Consider the following 21,599-nt stretch of genomic DNA (forward strand, 5'->3'; position numbering starts at 1 on the left):
AGGCGGTTTTTCGGGGTCACGGGGACTGCGCCCTCCTTACCTGGTCGCAGAGGCGCGGCCAGGCAGGGAGGGTGCGTGAGTGGGCAGGCGACAGGGGCCGCCAGCGCATTCCAGCCCCGCCCGAGCCGAGTTTCCCGAGGCCACTTCAGGGAGTCTTCGTCTGCTGACCACTCGCTGCCAACGAGGCCAAGAGAGAAAGAACGTCAAGCGCTTCAAGGCAGCAGCGGCGGCGGCCGTCATTCATAATCCGGCGGACCGGAAAGAGAGGCTCACGTCACTTCCTACCGTCGCACAGTCAAAGCGTTCCCCGGCCGAGCCTCCTGCGGGAACCTTTGTTTTTCCGCTCTCGGAGCGGGCTTTTGGTGTTGGCACCGGTTCGCCAGGCCACCGGCGACGGACGGAGCAGCTGGGCGGAGCGGTGAATAGTGAGTAGTGACCGGCTGCCCGGCTCTCAGCCGACTCTCAGGGGCTTGAGACCTCCGCGAGGGGCGAGGTGGGAGAGTGGTTCCGTGGGGTCTTAGAGTTTTCTCGCTCCCTGTGGGGACACCTCGCAGTCTGCAGGCGGTAGAGTGCCCAGGCTGACCGCTTTCTCCTTACAGTGAGGGTCGTGCTTCCACGGAGAGGAAGCCCCAGGGACTAGGTCCTTGGAACCCTTTCTCGGACCTTCCTTGGCAGGTTTTGGCGACTTCTCTGTACAGCTCCTTCTGTCTGCCTCTCACCTCTCCGGCTCACTTGTCAAAGACCTTGCCCTGTGCTAGGCCTTGGGTGTGTCACGACTTTGGTCAAAATATTGGCATTCTTGTTCTGCGCGTCTGTGGTCACTTTTTAGATTCTCTGTCACTTGATTGGTTTGGAATCAAGGTCTTTCCACCTCACCTGTGTTTCGGACGTGTGCCTACGATATCAGTGTAACCTAGGGCCAAGAACCCGGTGAAGCAATAAAAAGGGCAGCATCTTTAAAGGGATGGGTTACAAGAGATTGCAAAGATGAAAAGGCAGAGCTATCTAGAGCCGTTCTGTGATGACAACCCTAATATTGCACTCTGTGTGAATAAGGTCAGTTTCCTGCGTCTCGTTCACATGAAGATCAACTTTGCATTGCTTTTATGATCGGCGTGTTGAGTGGGAAATGGGATCTAGAGGAAAGAATATATTAATATATGAATGCCCAACTTAGTTTGGAGAAATCACAGAAGCCCTCAAAAGTGACAATTAAAACCTAGTTCAATGACTCAAGAATAGTTGTGAGAGTCTGTTAAGTTCCAAACACTAGGTATATAACAGTGACTAAAACAAGTCCCTGCTTGCATGGAGTTTACAGCCTAGTGAGATTAAAAAATTTAAACCAGATGAAGGATTGGCAAGAGACTATTGCAGATAGGAACACTGTACAAGTCCCCAGTCTTGAAAGAGGTGTTTTTGTTTTGTACTGCCTTTCCCTTTTTGATGTTTTAGGGTTTGAGGGCAGGGCGAGCCAGTGGGGATGGCTCTGAGTTTCTTTTTTTTGTCGCTTTTTGTTAAGGGACTTTGGAAATATTTAGAACTGTGTAGAAGCAGAGAAAAGATCATTATACTTTGATCTCTAATAATTCTATGGCCATTATATTGTGGTACTTTGCAAAATAGCAAAATGGTAGGCAAAAAAGATAGGAAGAGAGCACAGCAATCTACTCCAGTATTCTTGCTTGGAGAATCCCATGGACAGAGGAGCCTGACAGGCTACAGTCCATAGGTTCGCATAGAGTTGGCCACCAATGAAGCCACCTAGCACACAGACACACACAGGCAAAAAAGATAGCTTCCTCCCTTAAAGTACTGAGAGTTTTATAGAGAATATAACAAATGTCCAAAAAAATTGAAAAGTGTGGTTGAAGGTAGAAAACTCCCGTACCATGAGAATGCACTGCTAGATATCCTTGGAGAGCAGGATTAGTAGTCCAGGAAGTAGAGCAGAACACACTAGCTATGAGTCAAGTCCTCATGAGAAGTAGTATTTGAACCAGGTCTTGATAGGATTTGGAAACATAAAAAAAGGTAAAATGCTTCTCAGACAGACAAATTGAGTATAAGTAGCAAGCCCAGCTAATGACTCTGCCCTACTGAAGATCTAGGGATGAAGAATTAAAGTTTTTGTGCCAGTTACTGAATCTTTTTAAATGGTAGGCCAAGAAATTAGGCTTTATTTTAAAGGCAGTGGCTTGCCTTAATTTTTAAAGAAGAAAGAGAGAAAATGTGTTGCAGGAACATTGATACAGCAACTGTCTTGATGTCAAGGAGAATAACTAGATTTTTGCTGTAGTACAGAAAGCAAGTGAAAACCTGAATCTGAGTAATAGCCTTGAAATGAAAAACAGCAGCAGATGTGAGAAATGCTGCAGAGTCAGAATTCACAGGAAAGGCCTGCTGATTGTTCAGAGTAAGGGATTGGGAAGGATTCAGTGAGCAAAGGTTTAGGCCTCAGACCTGATTAATGGAGAGTGTGTCATTTATTGACAGTGCAGGACAGGGAAATTTGGGGGGAAGATATTCATACTTTCAAATTCAGTCATAGCTGAACTTGAGATACCATTAGGGCAACCAGTTAGATATGTCTATTAAGCAGTTGGAAATATGGGTTTAAGCTTAAGAGAGATGGACTGGGAGTAAACATATGAAATCATCTCTCTAACAGATGCTAGTTGAAAACATGATATATAAAGATTACAAAATAGGAAACTGGTAGCAGAACTAAAGAAAATAGACGAGGACACAATTACTTCGGCAATACCAAGATCAATGGAGTTGAAAAGATGACTCACAGAAAGAAGAGCCCAAGACAGAAAAGGAAAACCAGAAAAGCTGAGTATTTCTCATGGAGAAGAAAGGTTTTTGAAAGAGCAGTAAATTCTCTTGGCCAGCGTTACTGAGTGACAGATTTACCCCACAGTTGCTGACCTCTTTAGGACCGTAGAAGAAAAAGGAATTTCTTTCACTATTCAGTAGTCCTTTCTTATCCATGTAGGATATGTTCCAAGATCTCCAGTGGATGCCTAAAACCATGGATAGTACCACACCCTATATATACACCATTTTTTCCTGCATACATACCTGTGATAAAGTTTTATTAATAAATTAGGCACAGTAAGAGATTAACAACAACTGGTAATAAAATAGAACGATTATAACAACATACCGTAATAAAAGTCACGTGAACGTAGTCTCTCCCTTCAGCTTCTTTAACTCTGCCTGAAATGTGACAGTGGCTTCTTCATTGGCAGACATAGCCTCTCCAGTAATTTATATATTTTTCGGTCTAAATCCAAATCTATGTAACCATGTCTTACTTGCAGTAAGTGGCTGGTGTCACTCATTTCAGGGGATCCCTTGCTGAAGTTTTTGTAGATGCTCAATGCTTTCTGGCCCAACACATTTCTGTCAGTTTGAACACATGTTCTGTTCATGTCCACCCATGAATTTAATGCCTTTTCCAATCTAACTAAGCACTTATGTGCCATGGCTGTAACTCTTACAGCTTGAGGAACAGTAGCAAAACTAGCTCAAATTTCTTTTTCCTTCTTCACAGTTTCACAGATAGAAGACTGTTCTTACCATAGATTTTAGCAACCTCATTATATGAGCATGTAACCTTTTTCTTATTAAGTTGAAAACATCCACCTTTTCACTTAGAGGATGCACTTTGCAGTTTCTCTGGCATATCTGAATCGCATGCGTTACTACTCTGGCTTTTCGGGGCTATTAAATAAGTAATAATAAGGTAACATGAACACAAGCACTGCAGTACCCTGGCAGCCAATCTGATAACCGAGCTGGCTAGTGACTAACAGATGGGATTCACTGGACAAAGGGATAATTCACGTCCCACGCAGGATGGGCCAAGCTGGCGTGTGATTCCACCACACTACTCAAAATCCACATACAGAGGATTGCTAATGTGTATTTGCCAGTAAGAAAGAGGAGTCATAGAAACTGGAGAAAGCAATAGACCATGGGGAGGGAAAGTAAGGTAGAGAGCAAAAGAATAAAGGACGAAACATATAATGATGAGTGTTTTATTTTAGGCCCAGCTCCTGTTTTTCCTGTTGGATGGGGAACAGAAGTTGGGTCGAGAAGGTGCTAATAAAGAGGAAGCAGAGGAAACAAAGTGGAGGCCTCTGTAAATTCAAAGTACAGGTGGATGGGATAAAGACATTTTTAAAAGAAAGAAAAATTGACTTGGTACCCTGAAGAGGCTCCTGGGTCAAAGCAGTAGAGGAGATTAATAGAGTGGTGGAAGATTGTAGCTCAAAAGGAGAATTGACTGTAGTCAAAGAGAAGAGTTGTGAGTTCCAGGTTTCAGTAGCTGAAGATGAAGCTCTTTGAAGATCTGAATAAACCTAGCACAGGAATTTGGAGAAGAACACCAGTATAGATGCTAAAATTACCAGAGATAATGGCAAGGGGGAGAGGAAGAAGATGAACCTGGTACAAATGTTCTGTCCATTAGCAACAGTGAGCATGCAGGTGTGGTTTCAAGAGACGATGTTGATCAATGATGGTTCGGGAGTATTCTCCCTCAAACAGCAATATGGAGTAAGGTCTCTGTAGACCTCTGTTTGGTCTTTGAATAGGAACAACTCACTGCTTGGGGAAGGCTGTAAAACAGGTGATGTCTGTGTGTATGCGGGGGCGGGGGTTGGGGGGCGGGGGGAGAGCGGATAGTCAAGGTAAAGCAATAAAAGGAGTGCTTGAGAAAACTACGGAAAAAGCTAGGGGAATATGTTGGTAATAAGTAGGGGCTAGAAGATGCTGGGGAGCTAGCAATGAAATTAGTGTGGAGGGGGGAAGGACTGAGCTGAATGAGTGCGTGCATGCGTGCTTCATTGTCTGACTTCATTGTCCGACTGTTTGCAACCCCACGGACCATAGCCTGCTAGGCTCCTTTGTCCGTGCGATTCTCCAGGCAACAATACTGGAGTGGGTTGCCATGCCTTCCTCCAGGGGATCTTCTCAACCCAGCGATCAAACCCATTTTATGTCTTCTGAATTGGCAGGCAATTTCTTTACCACTGGCGCTACCTGGGAAGCCCTGAGCTAAATGATTACTGGAGGGATTTTCAAGGGGGAGGTTAGTTTGTACCCAAAAGTAACCATTATGTATATATAATAGGAAAAGGGAAATTGGAAATTGCTAGAAAGGCTAACCCATTGGTCTCCAAACTTTTCTCATCATTTATTCCATGAGTAAAAAAGTAAGTACACTTCTTTATGTATGTAATTGCTACCAATTATACGGGCTTCCCAAGTGGTGCTGGTAGTCAAGAATTCACCTGCCAGTGGAGGAGATGTAAAAGAGGAGGCGCTGACTCTTGTTACCTAATCTGGAATAGGAACCTTTTTCTATCTGTGACTATAGAAATATACAACAGTAAATACTTTGCTTCTAATTTTCAGCATAGAAATTTGAAGTAATGGTTTTTCTAGTATATTAAACGGATTCTGCTAAGTTTCAGTCCTTTCAGCACCTCAAAATACAGACTGCTCTGGATAAGTAAACTACTATGCTCTTGAGCTATAAAAACTTAAGTCAGTAACTTTCGTCGAGGCTGTGTTTCCTTGTGTACTCAGGAGGAGTGACAACTTTACTCCTTTTCATTGTGGACATTTTAATGAGGAACTCTTTTCTCCTCAGAATGCTTATGGTGACCAACCTCATGAATAATTAAAAAAAAAATACACCTTTCTGTACTTATCATTATATATGGGTAATGTATGTAATAATACAATCTTAAGTAACAGAGGTTGCTTCTCAATTGTTATTAAATTATTACCCATACAACTGTTTGAGGTAGATTATTTTTCTTTTAATATTGAGCTTTGGACCCCTGCTTGTGGGTGACTGAGTAGAGCACAGAATTTGACAATAATTTTGTGGCCATCAGATGGGTATCTTATACCTTCTTTAAAAAAGAAAAAAGCCATTCAGAGTGTGTGTATATGTGTTTCCTATAAAAGCTGAAGAAGTATTAGGAGGAAGGTTGATAGGGAAGGAACAAACAAAATCCATTTTCAGGGTGGTCTTTCATATGCCAAGATTAAACCTACAGCAAGTTTTAATGGCTTTATAAATCCCTGAAAATGAGAGATTACTGTGGAATTGCTGACAGATCCCTAACTCTAGCAAGTACAAGTGTGTGGCATTATTACAATATTAACCTCAAGGACAGAAGACAGTTTCAAGCTCTAGAATGTTGAATACAAAGTATACATTTTTATTTTAATAATTCATTGCCGGGAGAAGTATTTTAAAAAGTGACACCAGAAATAAAACAACATAATAGCATTGGTATTAACTGCAAATAAAACTTTTTAATGTTTTAGAATTTCATAAGCCTTTGATGTATATCTTCACTATTTTTTAAGCTCCTTAGGGCACAGAGAATATCATAGGCTGTATATACATATATATGTGTGTGTGTGTGTGTGTTTTGGCACCATTTGTCAGAGACTTTGCTTTTTAAAAATAGGTTAATGCATGAGATACCACAAGCTAAATGTGATGCAATAAAATTGTCATAAGTATATTTTCTGAGGCATTCAAGATTGGGGCTGCGGACTAAGGAGGCAAAAACAGAAATCTGAGGTTAAAATTTTAGCACTGACTTTTGTAGCTTATTGCTTAATGTATGCTCTAACTATTGTCCTCCTGTGACACACTTCCCCCAATCTATGTGTGTGGGGGGGGAAGGGGCGGAGTGTATAAATAAGGTTTGAGAGAAGAAATTTTGATATACCATAAGCTTGACCTAAACACATCAAGTTTCTCTGTTCTAAATTTTAAGTTTATTATTTGAAAACGGTATTAGGAAGAGGCTCTGTGGAGAGGAGCTTATCTGATAGCTGATAATACTCTCACTTTAGGAGAAGAGAACTAGATAATTCCAATTAGGCATAAGAAGGAAATTTACCCGTAATAACCTTTTAGACAGTTTGAATTTTGTATCAGGTACACAGTAATACATTTAAACAGAACAAAACAGATAAATTTTGACAGGTAATTGCCCATTGTCTGTAAATTACCTTCTTTTTTTTTTTCCTTCAGGTGTTTGGGATGGCTGCTGCAGTGAATTTGGAACTTGATCCCATTTTTTTGAAAGCATTAGGCTTCTTACATTCAAAGAGTAAAGATTCTGCTGAAAAGCTAAAAACACTACTTGATGAATCTTTGGCTCGGGGCATTGATTCAAGTTACCGTCCATCTCAAAAGGTATATAAATGAATTAGAGGCTTGGAGGGAGTTCTGTAAAGTCTTTAATGCTTAGGCCATCTCAAAACAGTCTGCCAGATAATCTTCCCTTATGGCATGAAGAACTTTATAGTGTTCTTTTCTTTCTCAAGCTTTCAGAGAACTATGCCACTATATAGAAAAGTTAGCTGAGAGTGGAGAGTATTTTGTTGCTACTATTTTCTGTGTATAGAAACCCACTTACTTGTTATAATTTTAATTCTTTATGAATAGAATTTTTTTAATCTGCTGAATGAAACCATAGCTTGTAATTATTCTCTAATGTTTTAGGGGCAAAAAATAAAAGGTCAGGAATTCTACAATGAAGTGAATTACATATAGATAGGATAATTTAAGGGAAAAAGGAGGTATGGATAAACTGTGAGAACTATGTCACTCCCATTGCAAATAAAGTGGCCAAGCAGCTTTCTGTGAAAAGAATATACATTTTGGAACCAGACAAATCTGATTTAAATCCCAGCTTACCTCTTACTAGTGTGATGACAGGTAACATATCTTGAACATTTACTGTGTCCTAGGTACTTTTCTCAGTGATATAGATGTATAATTAATTTTAATTGTGATAATGATCCTTTGAGATAGGTATTATTTATTTTTATTTTACAATAAGGAAACTGAGGTACATAGTAACTTCATTTCACCCAGCATCTGTTTCTCTGTTAGTAAAATGGGGATAATGAGAACAACCTTGCAAAGTGATGAACGTTAAAAGAAAAAAAGTACATTGGTCACCTAGTGTAGTGTTTGCCTGGTATATAATAAGCTCTTAGTGAATGACAGCTCTTACTATATTCTTTAATACATACTTAAGACATTCTTTCAAACCTTTCTAAAACTCTAGCCTTGAAACTTCGAGTCACCGAGGTCTATGAACACCTAGATACCAAACTGATAAGGAGAAGACCAAACTACCTGAGTAGCTCAGTCTAATCCAGAATCTCAAACTCAAGACAGGGCCGAGTCCCAGACTCAGTGCCCAAGTAAGCAGTGATGTTTTCCTCCCAGTCTTCTTTCAAAATAAGCTCTTGTACCCTCAGACCTTTTTATTGTCCTTTGAATGGTAGAGCCATTGTGATGTCCTTTATTTTACCATTCTCACTCTGGAGGTTCAGTGAGCTCAAGCCAACCAAATTAATAAAGCTCAACAAAATGCACTAACAAATTTGTTCTGCTCCGAGTATTGACATTGTCCAAATAGGAAATTCCTATTATTACTAAAGAAGCAGTATTTTTCTAAAAATTTGTTCACTTATTTTACTTTTGGCCGCACGGGTCTTCACTGCTGCTCTCAGGCTTTCTCTGAGTGTGGCAAGTAGGGGCTACCCTTCGTGGCTGTGTATCAGCTTCTCACTGCGGCATCTTCTCTTGTTGCGGAGCACAGCCTCTAGGGCGCAGGGCTTCAGTAGTTGCAGTGCCTGGGCTCAGTAGTTGCAGCTCATGGGCTCTAGAGTGCGGGCTCAGTGGTTGTGGTGCAAAGGCTTAGTTGCTCCCTGGCATGTGGGGTCTTCCGGACCAGGGATTGAACCCATGTACCCTGCATTGGCAGGTGGATTCATAATCACTGGACCACCAGGGAAGCCCCAAGAAGCAGTATTTTGAGATTCTAAAACAGAAGGAAGTGCATTTGTTAAAGTACCTGAGAAGTTGGTTGCAACTAAAACATCTCCTGCCCTTACATTTTAGCCATTAGAGAAATGTAAATTAAATCTACAATGATATGCCTTACATATCTATTAAATGTCTAAAATTAAAAAGATTAGCCATACCAAGTATTGGTGAGGATTTGAAGATAGGATTTGAAGATAGGAACTGGGACTCTCAGGTACTCCTGATGAAAATATGAAATAGTATACCACTTTGGAACATGGTTTGGCAGTTTCTTAAAAAGTTAAGCATAAACCTACCGTACAGTCCAGACATCCCACTCCTAGTATTTATTCTAGAGAAATTAAAGTATGTGTCCATGTAAGGATTTGTACGTGAATGTTCATAACATCCTTATTTGTAATAGCCTCAAACTGGAATCAACCCAGTAGTCCGGCAGTAGGTAAATGAATAAACAAATCATGGTATATTTGTTTAATGGAGTACTATTCAGCAACAAAAGGAGGGAACTTTTGTTACACTCAGTGACATTCATGAATCTCAAATATACTGAGTGAAAACAGCCAGAAAAAAAAGAATATATCCTGCATGATTCAACTTATGAAAATTTCTAGGAAATGCAACCTATACAGTTACAGAAGATGGATCAGTGGTTACCTGAGAATGGATGGCTTAGTTTTCTAGGATGTCTGCCTCTAAGAGTGATTATAGAGGGCAACAAAAAACTTGGCAAGATGATGAATATGTTCATTATATTAATTGTAGTGATGGTTCACAAATGTGAAACCTTATAGTGAAACTTACTGAAGAAAAAGACACAATATGTTGGCACATATGATGTCTTAATTTTTAACTGATAATTTAGATTTGTGATCTGGTTTTGTTTTTAATAATATACTAGTCTGAATATTTCTTTATAGGTATCTTTTAATTTCATATACAGGATGTGGAGCCGCCCAAAATTTCAAGCACAAAAACTGTTTCTGTTAAGCAAGAGCCCAAAACATCATCTAGTCTTCCTTCTGGCAATAATAATGGCAAGGTCCTCACAACTGAGAAGGTAAAAAAGGAAGGTGAAAAGAGACCTGCTGATAAAGTAAGATTTTGCTTTACTCTAGTAAATCAGTCAGTCAGTTGTTTTATGCTTACTTTTTGTGTATAATAATTGGTAAAAGTATGTAATAATCACTCAGTAAATATATTTTTGTTATGGATTTTTAAAAATTAAAATTTAGAAACATTTTAGAACCATTTATTGAAATCATTGTCAACAAATATTTGAGCCCTAGAAGATATACTGATTTCATGTGTAAACTTTAATCTGTAACTCAAATATTCTAGATGGAACAGTTGTTGAGAAGAAAAGTTGGCAAGGAAAGAATAAAGATGTAAACCAATAGACATGAAATTTACAGAAAAGCATGTACTTTAACAGGGTTACAGAAAACTCTTGTGTTGTCTACTGTGAATGATTTCTGCATATAGTTAATTATTAGGATTTTAGAACTTAGTAAAAAAAAAAAAAATTTTAAAAAACTTTAGTAATACCGGCCCTCAAGGGGTTGTATTTCCATACTTTTTCTAAGTACTGGCTCTTTATAACCTATATTATATTATTCTCTCTATATTTTAAAGAAAGGAGCCAGAATTTGCTTTGAAACAAATATGGTAATGTGTTAAGCCTGAGTTACTGGTGGAAGTTCATTATTCATTTCTTTTCAGTATAAAATATCATTAATTCATAATTTAAAATATTTAAAAATAGCCTTAAAAATATCCTTATTAGTCCTGTGGCTTCTCAATTCAAAGCATCCAGTGGGGGCAGTGTAAGTAAATCCATTGAACTTCTGTGATTCTTTAATGAATAAAAGAGTACAAAGAGAGATACAGATGCATGCTGAACTGTTATGATTTGTTTCTTTTTACCTTGTTGGATTCTTTTAACATACTGAGTATGAATTTCTTATACGTCTCTGCAGGTCTTTAGTGTGTGCTTCTGTCCCTATGTGAAAGTATCTGTGGAGTGGACTTGGTCATTGCACACTGTCTTGTACATCTCTCAGTGATTTAAAGTTTATTTTAATGTGTTGCTTTTTGATTGGGTGCTTTTTATAGATGAAATCAGACATCACTGAAGGAGTTGATGTCCCAAAGAAACCTAGACTGGAGAAACCAGAGACACGGTCCTCTCCCATCACTGTCCAAACCAGCAAGGATTTAGCCATGGCTGACCTTTCCAGCTTTGAGGAGACCAGTGCTGATGATTTTGCCATGGAGATGGGATTGGCCTGTGTTGTTTGTAGGTAAGTTGTACCTTGCCACAAATATGGCAAGAACAAACAATTTAAAAAAGAAAAATAATAGACCAATTGTTGGGTGTTTTTTAAATTCTGTTTTCATTATTTGGAGGTGGATAGGAGATAAACTGCCCATGTGGCAACTTAATGTCTAATAAATTGTCAAAAATTTATATTACTGACAGGCATCTTTATAATCAGTTATGTTGTAATAACATTTTCTGCATTCTTGGCTTCTAGAGTAAAAGCACTTATTGCTTTAATTTTTAGTGAGACACTGTTTAGCAGAATAAATTATTTCTACCTTTCTTTTTAAGAAGACTATATTGCTTTTTTTTTCCTGAAGTGTTCATAGAATTTATAAAGTAAACGGTTATATATATACCATTTTCTAAAATAGCATTAAATCTTTTCCTAAGGATAAGGAAAATGAAATTAATGGATCATGTAGGTTATTTTGAGTATTGTTTTGAAACATGGATGCATAATTATAAAAATAGATAATTCTGCTTAGTAGAAGATTCATCTTAAAAATCAGAATAATTAGATTTTAAATTCCTTTATACCAGGGTCTCTGTCTTTAGTTGTTAATGACTTTCATTGCCTAGCACGGTAGAAGAGATTGTCACCTTTCCTGCTATTTGCTTCATGAAAATATTAAATTCTGGTGCATTGGGACTGAATACATAGCTCTAAAATTTTGTGAACATTATAGAGCATCAGTTAATGTACTTCTGAATAGGATTATTTTGTTAGAGCTTCATTGCTTTAACATATATTCATTTATTTCGACCTTAATCTATTGTAAGGGTTATCATTTTCATGTAAAGAAATAAATGGTAAAGTAATAAGGGGGAAAAAACTAGTCATTGTAATCCTCCATAAGAAGATTCGTTATGATAGTCTGAGGCTGTTGCTGTTGCAGTGTTTACCTTTTTGATACACTTATTAATACATTCTATTTTGTTGATGAAGATATTTATTTATGGAGCACCCCATGTCTGTGCAATAATGTGCTAGGCACTGTAGATAATTAGGTTCATTTTCTACCTTTAGGCAACTCATGTATTAATGAAGAAGATAGAACAATATGTAGGCAATAAATATAAAGGAATTTAATAGAGGGACAAAGAAGATGTTATGAGACTGTTGGAGGAGGAGCCAAGGTCTACTACCTTTTGGGGAAAAAAAAATTACAATGGAAAATGCTAACAAGAATATAGCCAAGTTTAGTCTAAGTCACTTTATATATTTCTTACTGGTTGAGCATAACCTTTAAAAGAAATGAATTGTTTGTGCAGGCTACACGTTGGAATTTGTTAGTTTGATGTTTGGCTTTTCTGATATCAAACTTCACCAGAAGAACCCTAGAGTGGCTTTAAATTGTTGCATTCAAATAAGTGTCATATCTAATGATATATTTTCTTAGGCAAATGACAGTGGCATCCGGTAACCAATTAGTAGAATGTCAGGAATGCCATAATCTCTACCACCAAGATTGCCATAAGCCCCAGGTGACAGACAAGGAAGTGAATGACCCTCGCCTTGTGTGGTATTGTGCCCGGTGTACCAGACAAATGAAAAGAATGGTAGGAATTATTTTTCTCTATTTTAAACAATCTCTGTCCATTTTTTTTGTTAATATGTGGTTGTTAAGATAAAAATCCGAACATTTATGCTATTGAAAAAAATCTTATAAGCTGATTATTTTAATGTTTGTTTATATAGTATAAATGTGTGGTTTATGTGTCCATGCCTAAGTGGACCAGACCATATATATGTATTTTTCTCTGCTTAGCTTTTAGCTTATTCTAGTATAAATGAACAAAATTGGAGCCCCACAAATTAGGACTATTTCCTACTGGTGTGTCAGTGTATTTGTGCACATTTAAAAATACTACAAAGCACTATGAGAAGTCGTGAGATACGAAGCCCTAGCCTTTGATGAGTCTGGTAAGGAAATATTGGAAATGTCTATTCCTGAGTGAGCGCAAACCACCAAACTTACAAGCTGTGTGCAGAGCCATCTCTGTCATTCCTTCTGCGTTTCTCTCTTTATTCCTTGTCTTTCTTTCTCATTGTCTTCAAGTGACCATTTAGCCTATTCTCTCAAGTACTTTCCCAGTTTACTGCTCATAAACATAACTGCCTTTAATGTCATACTGAAACATTTTCATCTGTTATACTAGATTTGTTTTCTAACTTTTATTCATTTAAAAAGTAGATGGATGAATGTTATCATTTTCCTTTTAAAGAAATCAAGTTGTTATTTACTTCAGGGTCTTGTTTACTTCCCCCATCCGCATTCCCCTACCTTTGATTAGGGACTCTTTTTTTTTTTTTTTTAACTGAAGTACAGTTGATTTATAATGTTAGTTGCTGATGTACAGCAGAGTGATTCTGTATATTGAATATAGTCCCCTGTGCTATACAATAGGACCTTGTTGTTTATCCATCCTATACATAATAATTTTTGTCTGCTAATTCCAAATTTCCAATCCATCCTTACCTCACCCCTCCCACCCCTTTGGCAATCGCAAGTCTATTCTTTATGAGTCTGTTTCTGTTTTATAAATAAGGTCATTTGTGTCATATTTTAGATCCCACATATAAGTGATATCATATGATACTTGTCTTTCTGTGTCTGACTTGCTTCTCTTATATGATAATCTCTAGGTCCATCCACATTGCTGCAAATGGCATTATTTTGTTCTTTTTTATGGCTGACTATAGTCCATTGTATATGTGTATACTATAACTTCAGGACTTCCCTGGTAGCTAGCAGGGAAGGGAACAGCTACTCACTCAAGTATTCTGGCCTGGAGAATTCCATGCACTGATCCATTCCTTTGCTGATGGACATGTAGGTTGCTTCCATGTCTTGGTTATTGTAAATGGTGCTGCTGTGAATATAGGAGTGCCTGTATTTTTTTTCAATTATAGCTTTCTCCAGAAGATTAAGGACTTTTGATAGAAGAGTTCTAACATTGTTAACCAAGTGAATTTCTACATAAATTTTTCTGACCAAATATATCTTTTTAAAGTCAGAAGTACTTAGTTAAATAAAAAGAAATTTTAATCACTAAAAAATCAGAAATAGATTATGTTTTTATTCCTATGAAAAGTAGTAAAATTTCAGTAGTATTTATACTTTGTAACAAGAAATTTCTGTGACATGGTACAGTATTTTTTCTGCTCTGTCTGATTTTTATTTAGTTTATTACTTAAACTACCCTCCAGGACTTCAACCCAAGTAATTATGGGTGAGCAGAATAGTATGTTCCAGCACTTTGGCGCAAGTTGTCACTAAGAATTGCCAGTCAAAATAAATAACTTGTGATAGTGATCTTTCTTTAACATAGTTTCAAAATTTATTATTATTTTAAGTCTCTTAATAAAGTAAGTACTGTTCTCTCCTAAGTTTTTTCTCCCTTTTATTTTGTGAGTTAACTCATACCAAATCTATATTTATAGTTCTTACCCTCTTTCTGAAGTGAATTTTGGCAGATGACCAGATATCCTACAGTTACTTCAAGTGCAATATTTTTTAAATTAAAATTGTTTTCTTCTCCACTCAGTTTTTCCTCCTTTGCCGGAACTGATAATATTATCCTTGATGCCTCTCTTACATCCACATCCCTTTGTTTACCAAACTTGTTAATTCTAACTCATATGTATTTCATAGATCTGCTCATTTCACTTTTACTACCCTGTTCCACAAATCGCTCATTTCTTGCTGTTGCATTAGCTCCTTGATTCCCTTCAGTCCACTTTATACACTACAATTAGAATATTCTTCTACGATAATCACCCAACTTTATCTGTTCAAGCGTGCCCAGTGGCTCTCAGTTACCTATATAATGAAGTTATCCTTGTTCGGGCGGATTGTGGACCTTCTCTTTTTGACCCAGCTCTACCTTTGTATCCTTCTCTTCCCACCACTTCACCATAAATGCCACATACTGTGGCCACACGAGACCCAGTGGTTCATTCCGAGTATGTGGTGAACTTTCCTGTCCCACATGTCCTGTTTCTCAGCTTCTCCTCATCCTGATACATTTTATTCTGTATCAACTTTGCAAGTTAAATGCCTAATTAATTTGTATTAAGAGCAAGTCTCATTCACTCACAGAGCACCAGAGCACATTCCACATTCTGTTGTTTCATTTTATTAATAGAGGAAATATAGATTTGGGCCGGAAATCAGCAGTCAGTAAGTTCAGTCCGTATGTCTAAGAGTCAAGTGCTGAATGACTAATGTCAGAGCGTGATTAAGTGCACCAAGAGTGGACCTGGAGAAGTACCAAAGGGCGTGATCTGAAGTGAACCTGAAGATCGGGATCCAGTAAACACAAGCTTTAGCGAGAGAAAGGGGTTTGGAAATGGAAGGGATGCTAAACTGAATTGCTTTCAGTGAGGTTCTCATGTGTGCCTTGGTTATTGCTCCAAGGTATCTCAAAGATACCTTAAAAAGCATCTTATATCCTCTTTCCCCTTGCACTAATTTATGCAACTATGGCAGGTTCTGCAGTATAGGAAGACGGGAAGACAGAGATAAGCATGGTGTGATAGTGGGTGGCAGGGTCCAGAGTTATTCTTTAGTTCTGTGGTTTTCTTTCTACCAGGCAATGGGATTTGCCCCAGCACTCATGACTTATTGCAATGGTTCTCAGTCTAAGGTGCTAACACATTCTTACTCAGCAGTAACAGAAGTATGTGGTATTTTTGATTGTTACCATACTGGCCATATTGCCTTGAGTGGTGAATTTCATACATTCTACACTATGTGAATCAGTCACCCAATTAAAAAATTAGAGTGCCTTTGTTGAGCAATACTGAGTAATATCCTAGTTCCCTAAACTAGTACTACCAGCAAAGAGCAGAGGGTTTTGAGTATCTCTTAGGTTCTAAGATGGGTAGGTGAAATAGCCAGGAAGCAGAAGATCCAAGCATAGTCTCCTGGGCAGAGGTTCTTTCTGAGCTTCATAGTAATGAATCTTCATCTACTAAAACATATAAGTTGGGTCGGTCTTCAGAGTCTAACCTCATCTACTGATGTGGGTGGAGGAAAGTGTAAGATTAGAATACCATGTACTCCTGATACTCTGAAGGCTACATTTTCATAACATGGTTTGCAGTACAAGGTAAGATAATCTTTCTTGGTAGTAAGAGATATCTTACCATAGATATCTTCCAGCATTCTTTATAATATTCTTGATCTGAGTGTTGCTTTATAAGTGATGTCTGAAAGTAGGTATACTTTCATGTGGAAAATATGTAATATAAAAAATGGGATGAACTGAGACTTAAGGGTGAAAATATATTATATGGCAAACCATAGCAGAAGAAAGTCTAAACAAAGATAAAACAGCTACATTCAAATTTCCAGAAATGGGAACACATCATTAATAAAGTTTTTGGTATAGTCTTACGTGACCTTATTAGGATTGTCAAAAACAGTAGGATGGCTGGGAGCATCATTACTTACCTAGTAGAGAAGGGTTCTTCTGGATTCAGTAAGAAAACTTTGTTTTCTTACCATTTGTAAATAATGATGATGAATAAGTAGTAACTGTTATTATCTGCACTTAACATGTACCAGACACTGTGTAAACTCTTACATAATCACAGTGCATTCTCATAACCCACCTTTAGAACAGAAGATTTTATCCACATTTTGCAGATGAAAAATGAGACTTCTGGAAATTTACATATTTTACCTGAGGTAACATAGATAGGGAAGTAGTTTAGCTGGGCTTTAATTTTAGTTCTGTTTGATTCCAAAAGCTGTCCTCTCGAACACTGCACTATTCCGTTTATATAGTTAATATTATCTAGCTGGAAAACATTAAAGAATAAACTGAAAAATGATTCATGTACAAGAGAATTTAGTAAAGTACCTAATATAAAGGAAAAAGATCAATTGTTGGTCAAAATAAAACTGAAAATGCTTTTATGGTTTTTTCTTTTTAATGATTTTGGACTGTTTTATTAAAATATTTAATTAACTCCAGGCTGCATGATTTTTAAAACTCACGTTATCTTTACTGCTTAGAAACTAATAAAATCTATAAAGTCATTAATTGATATGATAAAATAATTTGTCCAAGAGTTTATATTTTCCATGTCATCACAATGTTATATTTTTTAATGTTAAATGTTTATCTGTATTACAGTTCATTGAGGAGTCCTGTGGTAGGTTTTATTGTCTTTTTGTACATTTAACTAAGATTTTGTAGCTAATGTAATCTTAACACTGATTTTTGCAGGCTCAGAAAACTCAGAAACCACCACAGAAACCAGCCCCCACAGTTGTTTCTGTAGCTCCAGCTGTTAAAGATCCATTGGTTAAGAAACCAGAAACTAAACTCAAACCAGAGACAACTTTTCTAGCGTTTAAGAGATCAGAAGTCAAGGTATAGTACATTCTATTTTTATCTAAGATTGGATTTAAATTTAGTTGACTTAGTAATAGTTACTTGAAAAAATTAATCAGGAACTTTGTAGACCAAATGGCCATATGTTGGAAATTAAGACTGTATTACTATTAACGTTGGCTTCCCTGGTCGCTCAGCGGTAAAGAATCCGCCTGCCAGTGAAGAGACACGGTTCCGTCCCTGGGTCCGGAAGATCCCCTGAAGAAGGAAATGGCAACCCAGTCCAGTATTCTTACCTGGGAAACCCCATGGACAGAGGAGCCTTGCAGGCTGTGGCCATGGGGCCACAAGAGAGTTGGACATGACTTAGTGACTAAACAACAGCAAACCGTTTACATTAAGTGGAAAGAGAACATTTATGCAATTATCTTATCTTGAACTCTGCTATTTCTCTTTTTACTGTGGTTAGGAACTATTTGTGAGCATTCTGAGATAACCTTTATCATTCCTATGTAGTCAGCCAATATTCTGCAGTCAGGAATTTGGTTTCAATTCTAAATGCCTTCGTCCTCAGTAGCAGTAGTTTTGCTCCTCCCATCACTTGGGAGCTTTCTTCCCCCTACTCATTGGCTATTGAAGTTTTCTTGCTCTCTCTCATATTTTTCTATTATCATGAATTTTCCCATGAAGTGGCGCTCTCTTATACTAAGGGGCTGGATTATCTAGCGAGAGTATCACCTTTCTCATTCCTTGGTCTTCCTCCTTGACATCGTGCTACATTATTATCATTATCCTGGCATTTTGATATCATAGGATACAATATTTTTCTAATTAATTTTATAACAAAAGGAATGCTTTTATTGAGTTACACATTCTAATTTTAAGCAGAATACTAAAGATGGAAGAAAAAAATGTTAGCTCCAGATTCTCAAAGGTTACTCCCAGAAAATTCTAAAGATACTGCCTTGTCCAATTGGCTATAGGTAGTGAAGATCAAGAATATAAATATAAAGTACTTTGGAGAAAGGTACTGATAATTTTATTTGCAGATCATTTTTAATTTAATTGAGCTGGTAGCTCAGAGGGTTAAGCATCTGCCTGCAATGTGGGAGACCTGGGTTCAATCCCTGGGTAGGGAAGATCCCCTGGAGAAGGAAATGGCAACCCACTCCAGTTCTCTTGCCTAGAAAATTCCATGGATGGAGGAGCCTGGTAGGCTACAGTCCATGGGGTTGCAAAGAGTCAGACACGACTGAGCAACTTCACCACCACCAAGGAAGAGTTGATATCCAAGGGATAGCCCTTATTGGTTTGTCACATAGAGACTTGGTGAGCTAGAGTAGAAGTAAGAATAATTTATTGAAAATAATTAGAGTTGCTATATTCTATACTTAAATTATTTTCAGATAGATTTTTATACTAACCTATTACTGCTGCTTCTAAGTCGCTTCAGTCGTGTCCGACTCTGTGCGACCCCATAGACGGAAGCCCACCAGGCTCCCCTGTCCCTGGGATTCTCCAGGCAAGAACACTGGAGTGGGTTGCCATTTCCTTCTCCAATGCATGAAAGTGAAAAGTGAAAGTGAAGTCGCTCAGTCATGTCCAACTCTTTGCGACCCCATGGACTACAGCCTACCAGGCTCCACTATCCATGGGATTTTCCAGGCAAGAGTACTGGAGTGGGGTACCATCGCCTTCTCCAACCTATTACTACCAAGGCTTATTGTTAGGAAACTCAATATGAAATTATTTTGCAGCAAATAAATTAAGGCCTTGGCTGTCATGTTTGTTCTGATTAAGAGGTTTTGATATTTTTATGATAAAATAGAATAAGTGTTTACTATGAAATTCAATAAATTGAAAAGCAATACCAGTAACAGCAAACCATTAAAATAAAATGTCGTATACACGGAACTTGCTTTGTACTTCATAAGTTTTGGTCTTTTTGATTACTTCAGATGGGTTTTCTTTTGTAAAGTTTGTTGAAAGATCATTTAGTCAAATGGCAGGCAGTTTTATATTTATTAGAAAGAAAAGGAAAAAATAACATCTTTTATAATTGAAAATTAAGTTTACTATACCTGTGTCCTTTGCTACCTTGACTAAATTTTTCTCATTAAATATATGCATTTCTCTAGGAATTTGCAGTTTATGTAAAGTTTATCTTCTTTGCATAACCTTATGAGATAGTCATTATATGATGTAACTGTAAAAAATCCTATCATTTTTCACAGTATGTGAAAAATAATCTGGACCTTCCTCTTCTAAAGACCTCAGAGCACTCTATTTTCAGTATTCTTCTCATTGGTTTATAATGTTTCGTGCAGACAACATTGAAGACTACTTTGTAAGAATTAAAAACGTTTTTATCAACTCATTCGGAGTTCAATTCTAAAATATAATTGGGTGTATTTTAAGCATGATAACTAGCATATTAAGTAAGATACTATTTGTAAGATTTTTATCTTTTACATATTTAACACTTTCGTGACCCATGAAAATAAGATAGAAAAATTCATTTCACAATCAATTTGAACAAAGTGCATTTTCCCCTAAATGTTAATGTGAGAAACATTGTTTTGTATGAAAAAGAACAGTATTTATGTAGTGACATTGGTACTCTGTTAGCTTTTGACTGTCCTAGAAAGTTACTTAGAGAAATTTAATATGTGTTACACCTTTAAGGAATAAATCTGGGAGTGAGTCAGGCATACCCAAAATGTCACTATACAGCTTATTGAGGCAGTTTATAAAAAATCCTTTATATTGAAACAGGGACCTCTTTGTGATAGTTTCAGTGGAAACATGCACAAATTGGGAAAATAAAGTTATGAAATGTTTTTAGTATATCACCAGTTGTACAATTTCATGTAGTTAATGCAGTATACCTGTATATATGCAAGTATTTGCTCAAAATTTAGGGGGAATTTTTCTTTTAAATAGGTTCAGAATCTCATCTCAGACATCTAAGTATCCTGGGCATAAGCATTTTTGTCCATTAAGAGTGGATTCTGTTTTTGAATTGATCCACAAGTCATTTGGAGTAGGTCTAAAGAATTAGAAGTTTTACAGCTAAATAATAACCTTTTTGCATGAAAAACAACTTAAAGCATTAAATCTGATTTTCTGATGTGGCTTGTGGCTGAATCTAGAAGCAGTCGTCAAAAAGGAAATTTTTTTTCTGAAATGATTAGAATAAGAATATGACATACCATAATTCCTGCTTTGGAAATGGTAGCACCGTTAGCTGTGGATAGGTTTTCTTCTATGTGCTTTGTCATATCAGTTTATCAGAACTTAATTTTGATGATTTAAATTTCCGAGATCATTAGTTTTATAAAAAGTCTTAACCATTAATCTTCTTATGTATTTAAGAATATTAGGTATTAATTATACTTTCCTCTAATATTTATCTTATATTTTTTAGGCATCCACGGTTGTTTCAGGAAATTCTTCTAGCACCACTGTTTCCTCTTCAGCAACTAGTGGCCTAATTGGATGGGCAGCTTTTGCAGCGAAAAGCACTTCTGCTGGTCCATCAACAGCAAAATTGAGTTCAGCAGCCCAAAACAATAGCGGGAAACCTGCTACCTCTTCTGCTAACCAGAAGCCCGTGGGTTTGACTGGTCTGGCAACAACATCCAAAGGGGGAATAGGTTCCAAAATAGGTTCCAATAACAGCACTTCACCCACTGTACCATTGAAACCACCTCCACCTCTCACTCTAGGCAAAACTGGCCTTAGTCGCTCAGTTAGTTGTGACAATGTTAGCAAAGTAGGTCTTCCCAGTCCGAGTAGTTTGGTTCCAGGAAGCAGCAGCCAACTCAGTGGGAATGGAAATAGTGGGACATCAGGGCCTAGTGGAAGTACCACTAACAAAACCACTTCTGAATCGAGCACCTCTCCATCGGCATCCCTTAAAGGTCCAACTTCACAAGAATCACAACTCAATGCCATGAAGCGATTACAGATGGTCAAGAAGAAGGCTGCCCAAAAGAAACTCAAGAAGTAATGTGGCCAAGTAGGTTTTTTTTATCA

At 37.5% G+C, this 21,599-nt stretch overlaps 1 protein-coding gene across 3 annotated transcripts; it reads left to right on the forward strand.

Moving 5' to 3' along the window:
- Window positions 1-315: 315 nt before the first annotated feature.
- Window positions 316-21,599, forward strand: INTS12 (integrator complex subunit 12). 3 transcript variants are annotated; one of them, XM_052641985.1, is made up of 7 exons: window positions 316-425; window positions 7,079-7,243; window positions 9,831-9,983; window positions 11,003-11,190; window positions 12,614-12,773; window positions 17,454-17,600; window positions 20,989-21,599. In XM_052641985.1, exons 2-7 carry the CDS (start codon window positions 7,088-7,090, stop codon window positions 21,571-21,573), a joined length of 1,389 nt encoding a protein of 462 aa, XP_052497945.1. In that variant the 5' UTR covers window positions 316-425; window positions 7,079-7,087; the 3' UTR covers window positions 21,574-21,599. The 3 variants fall into 3 exon arrangements, with proteins under 3 accessions (XP_052497945.1, XP_052497946.1, XP_052497944.1); XM_052641986.1 differs by lacking the exon at window positions 316-425 and adding an exon at window positions 431-493; XM_052641984.1 differs by lacking the exon at window positions 316-425 and adding an exon at window positions 988-1,056.

Source organism: Budorcas taxicolor, chromosome 6 (assembly GCF_023091745.1).
Source record: "Budorcas taxicolor isolate Tak-1 chromosome 6, Takin1.1, whole genome shotgun sequence".
NCBI classification, from domain to species: domain Eukaryota; kingdom Metazoa; phylum Chordata; class Mammalia; order Artiodactyla; family Bovidae; genus Budorcas; species Budorcas taxicolor.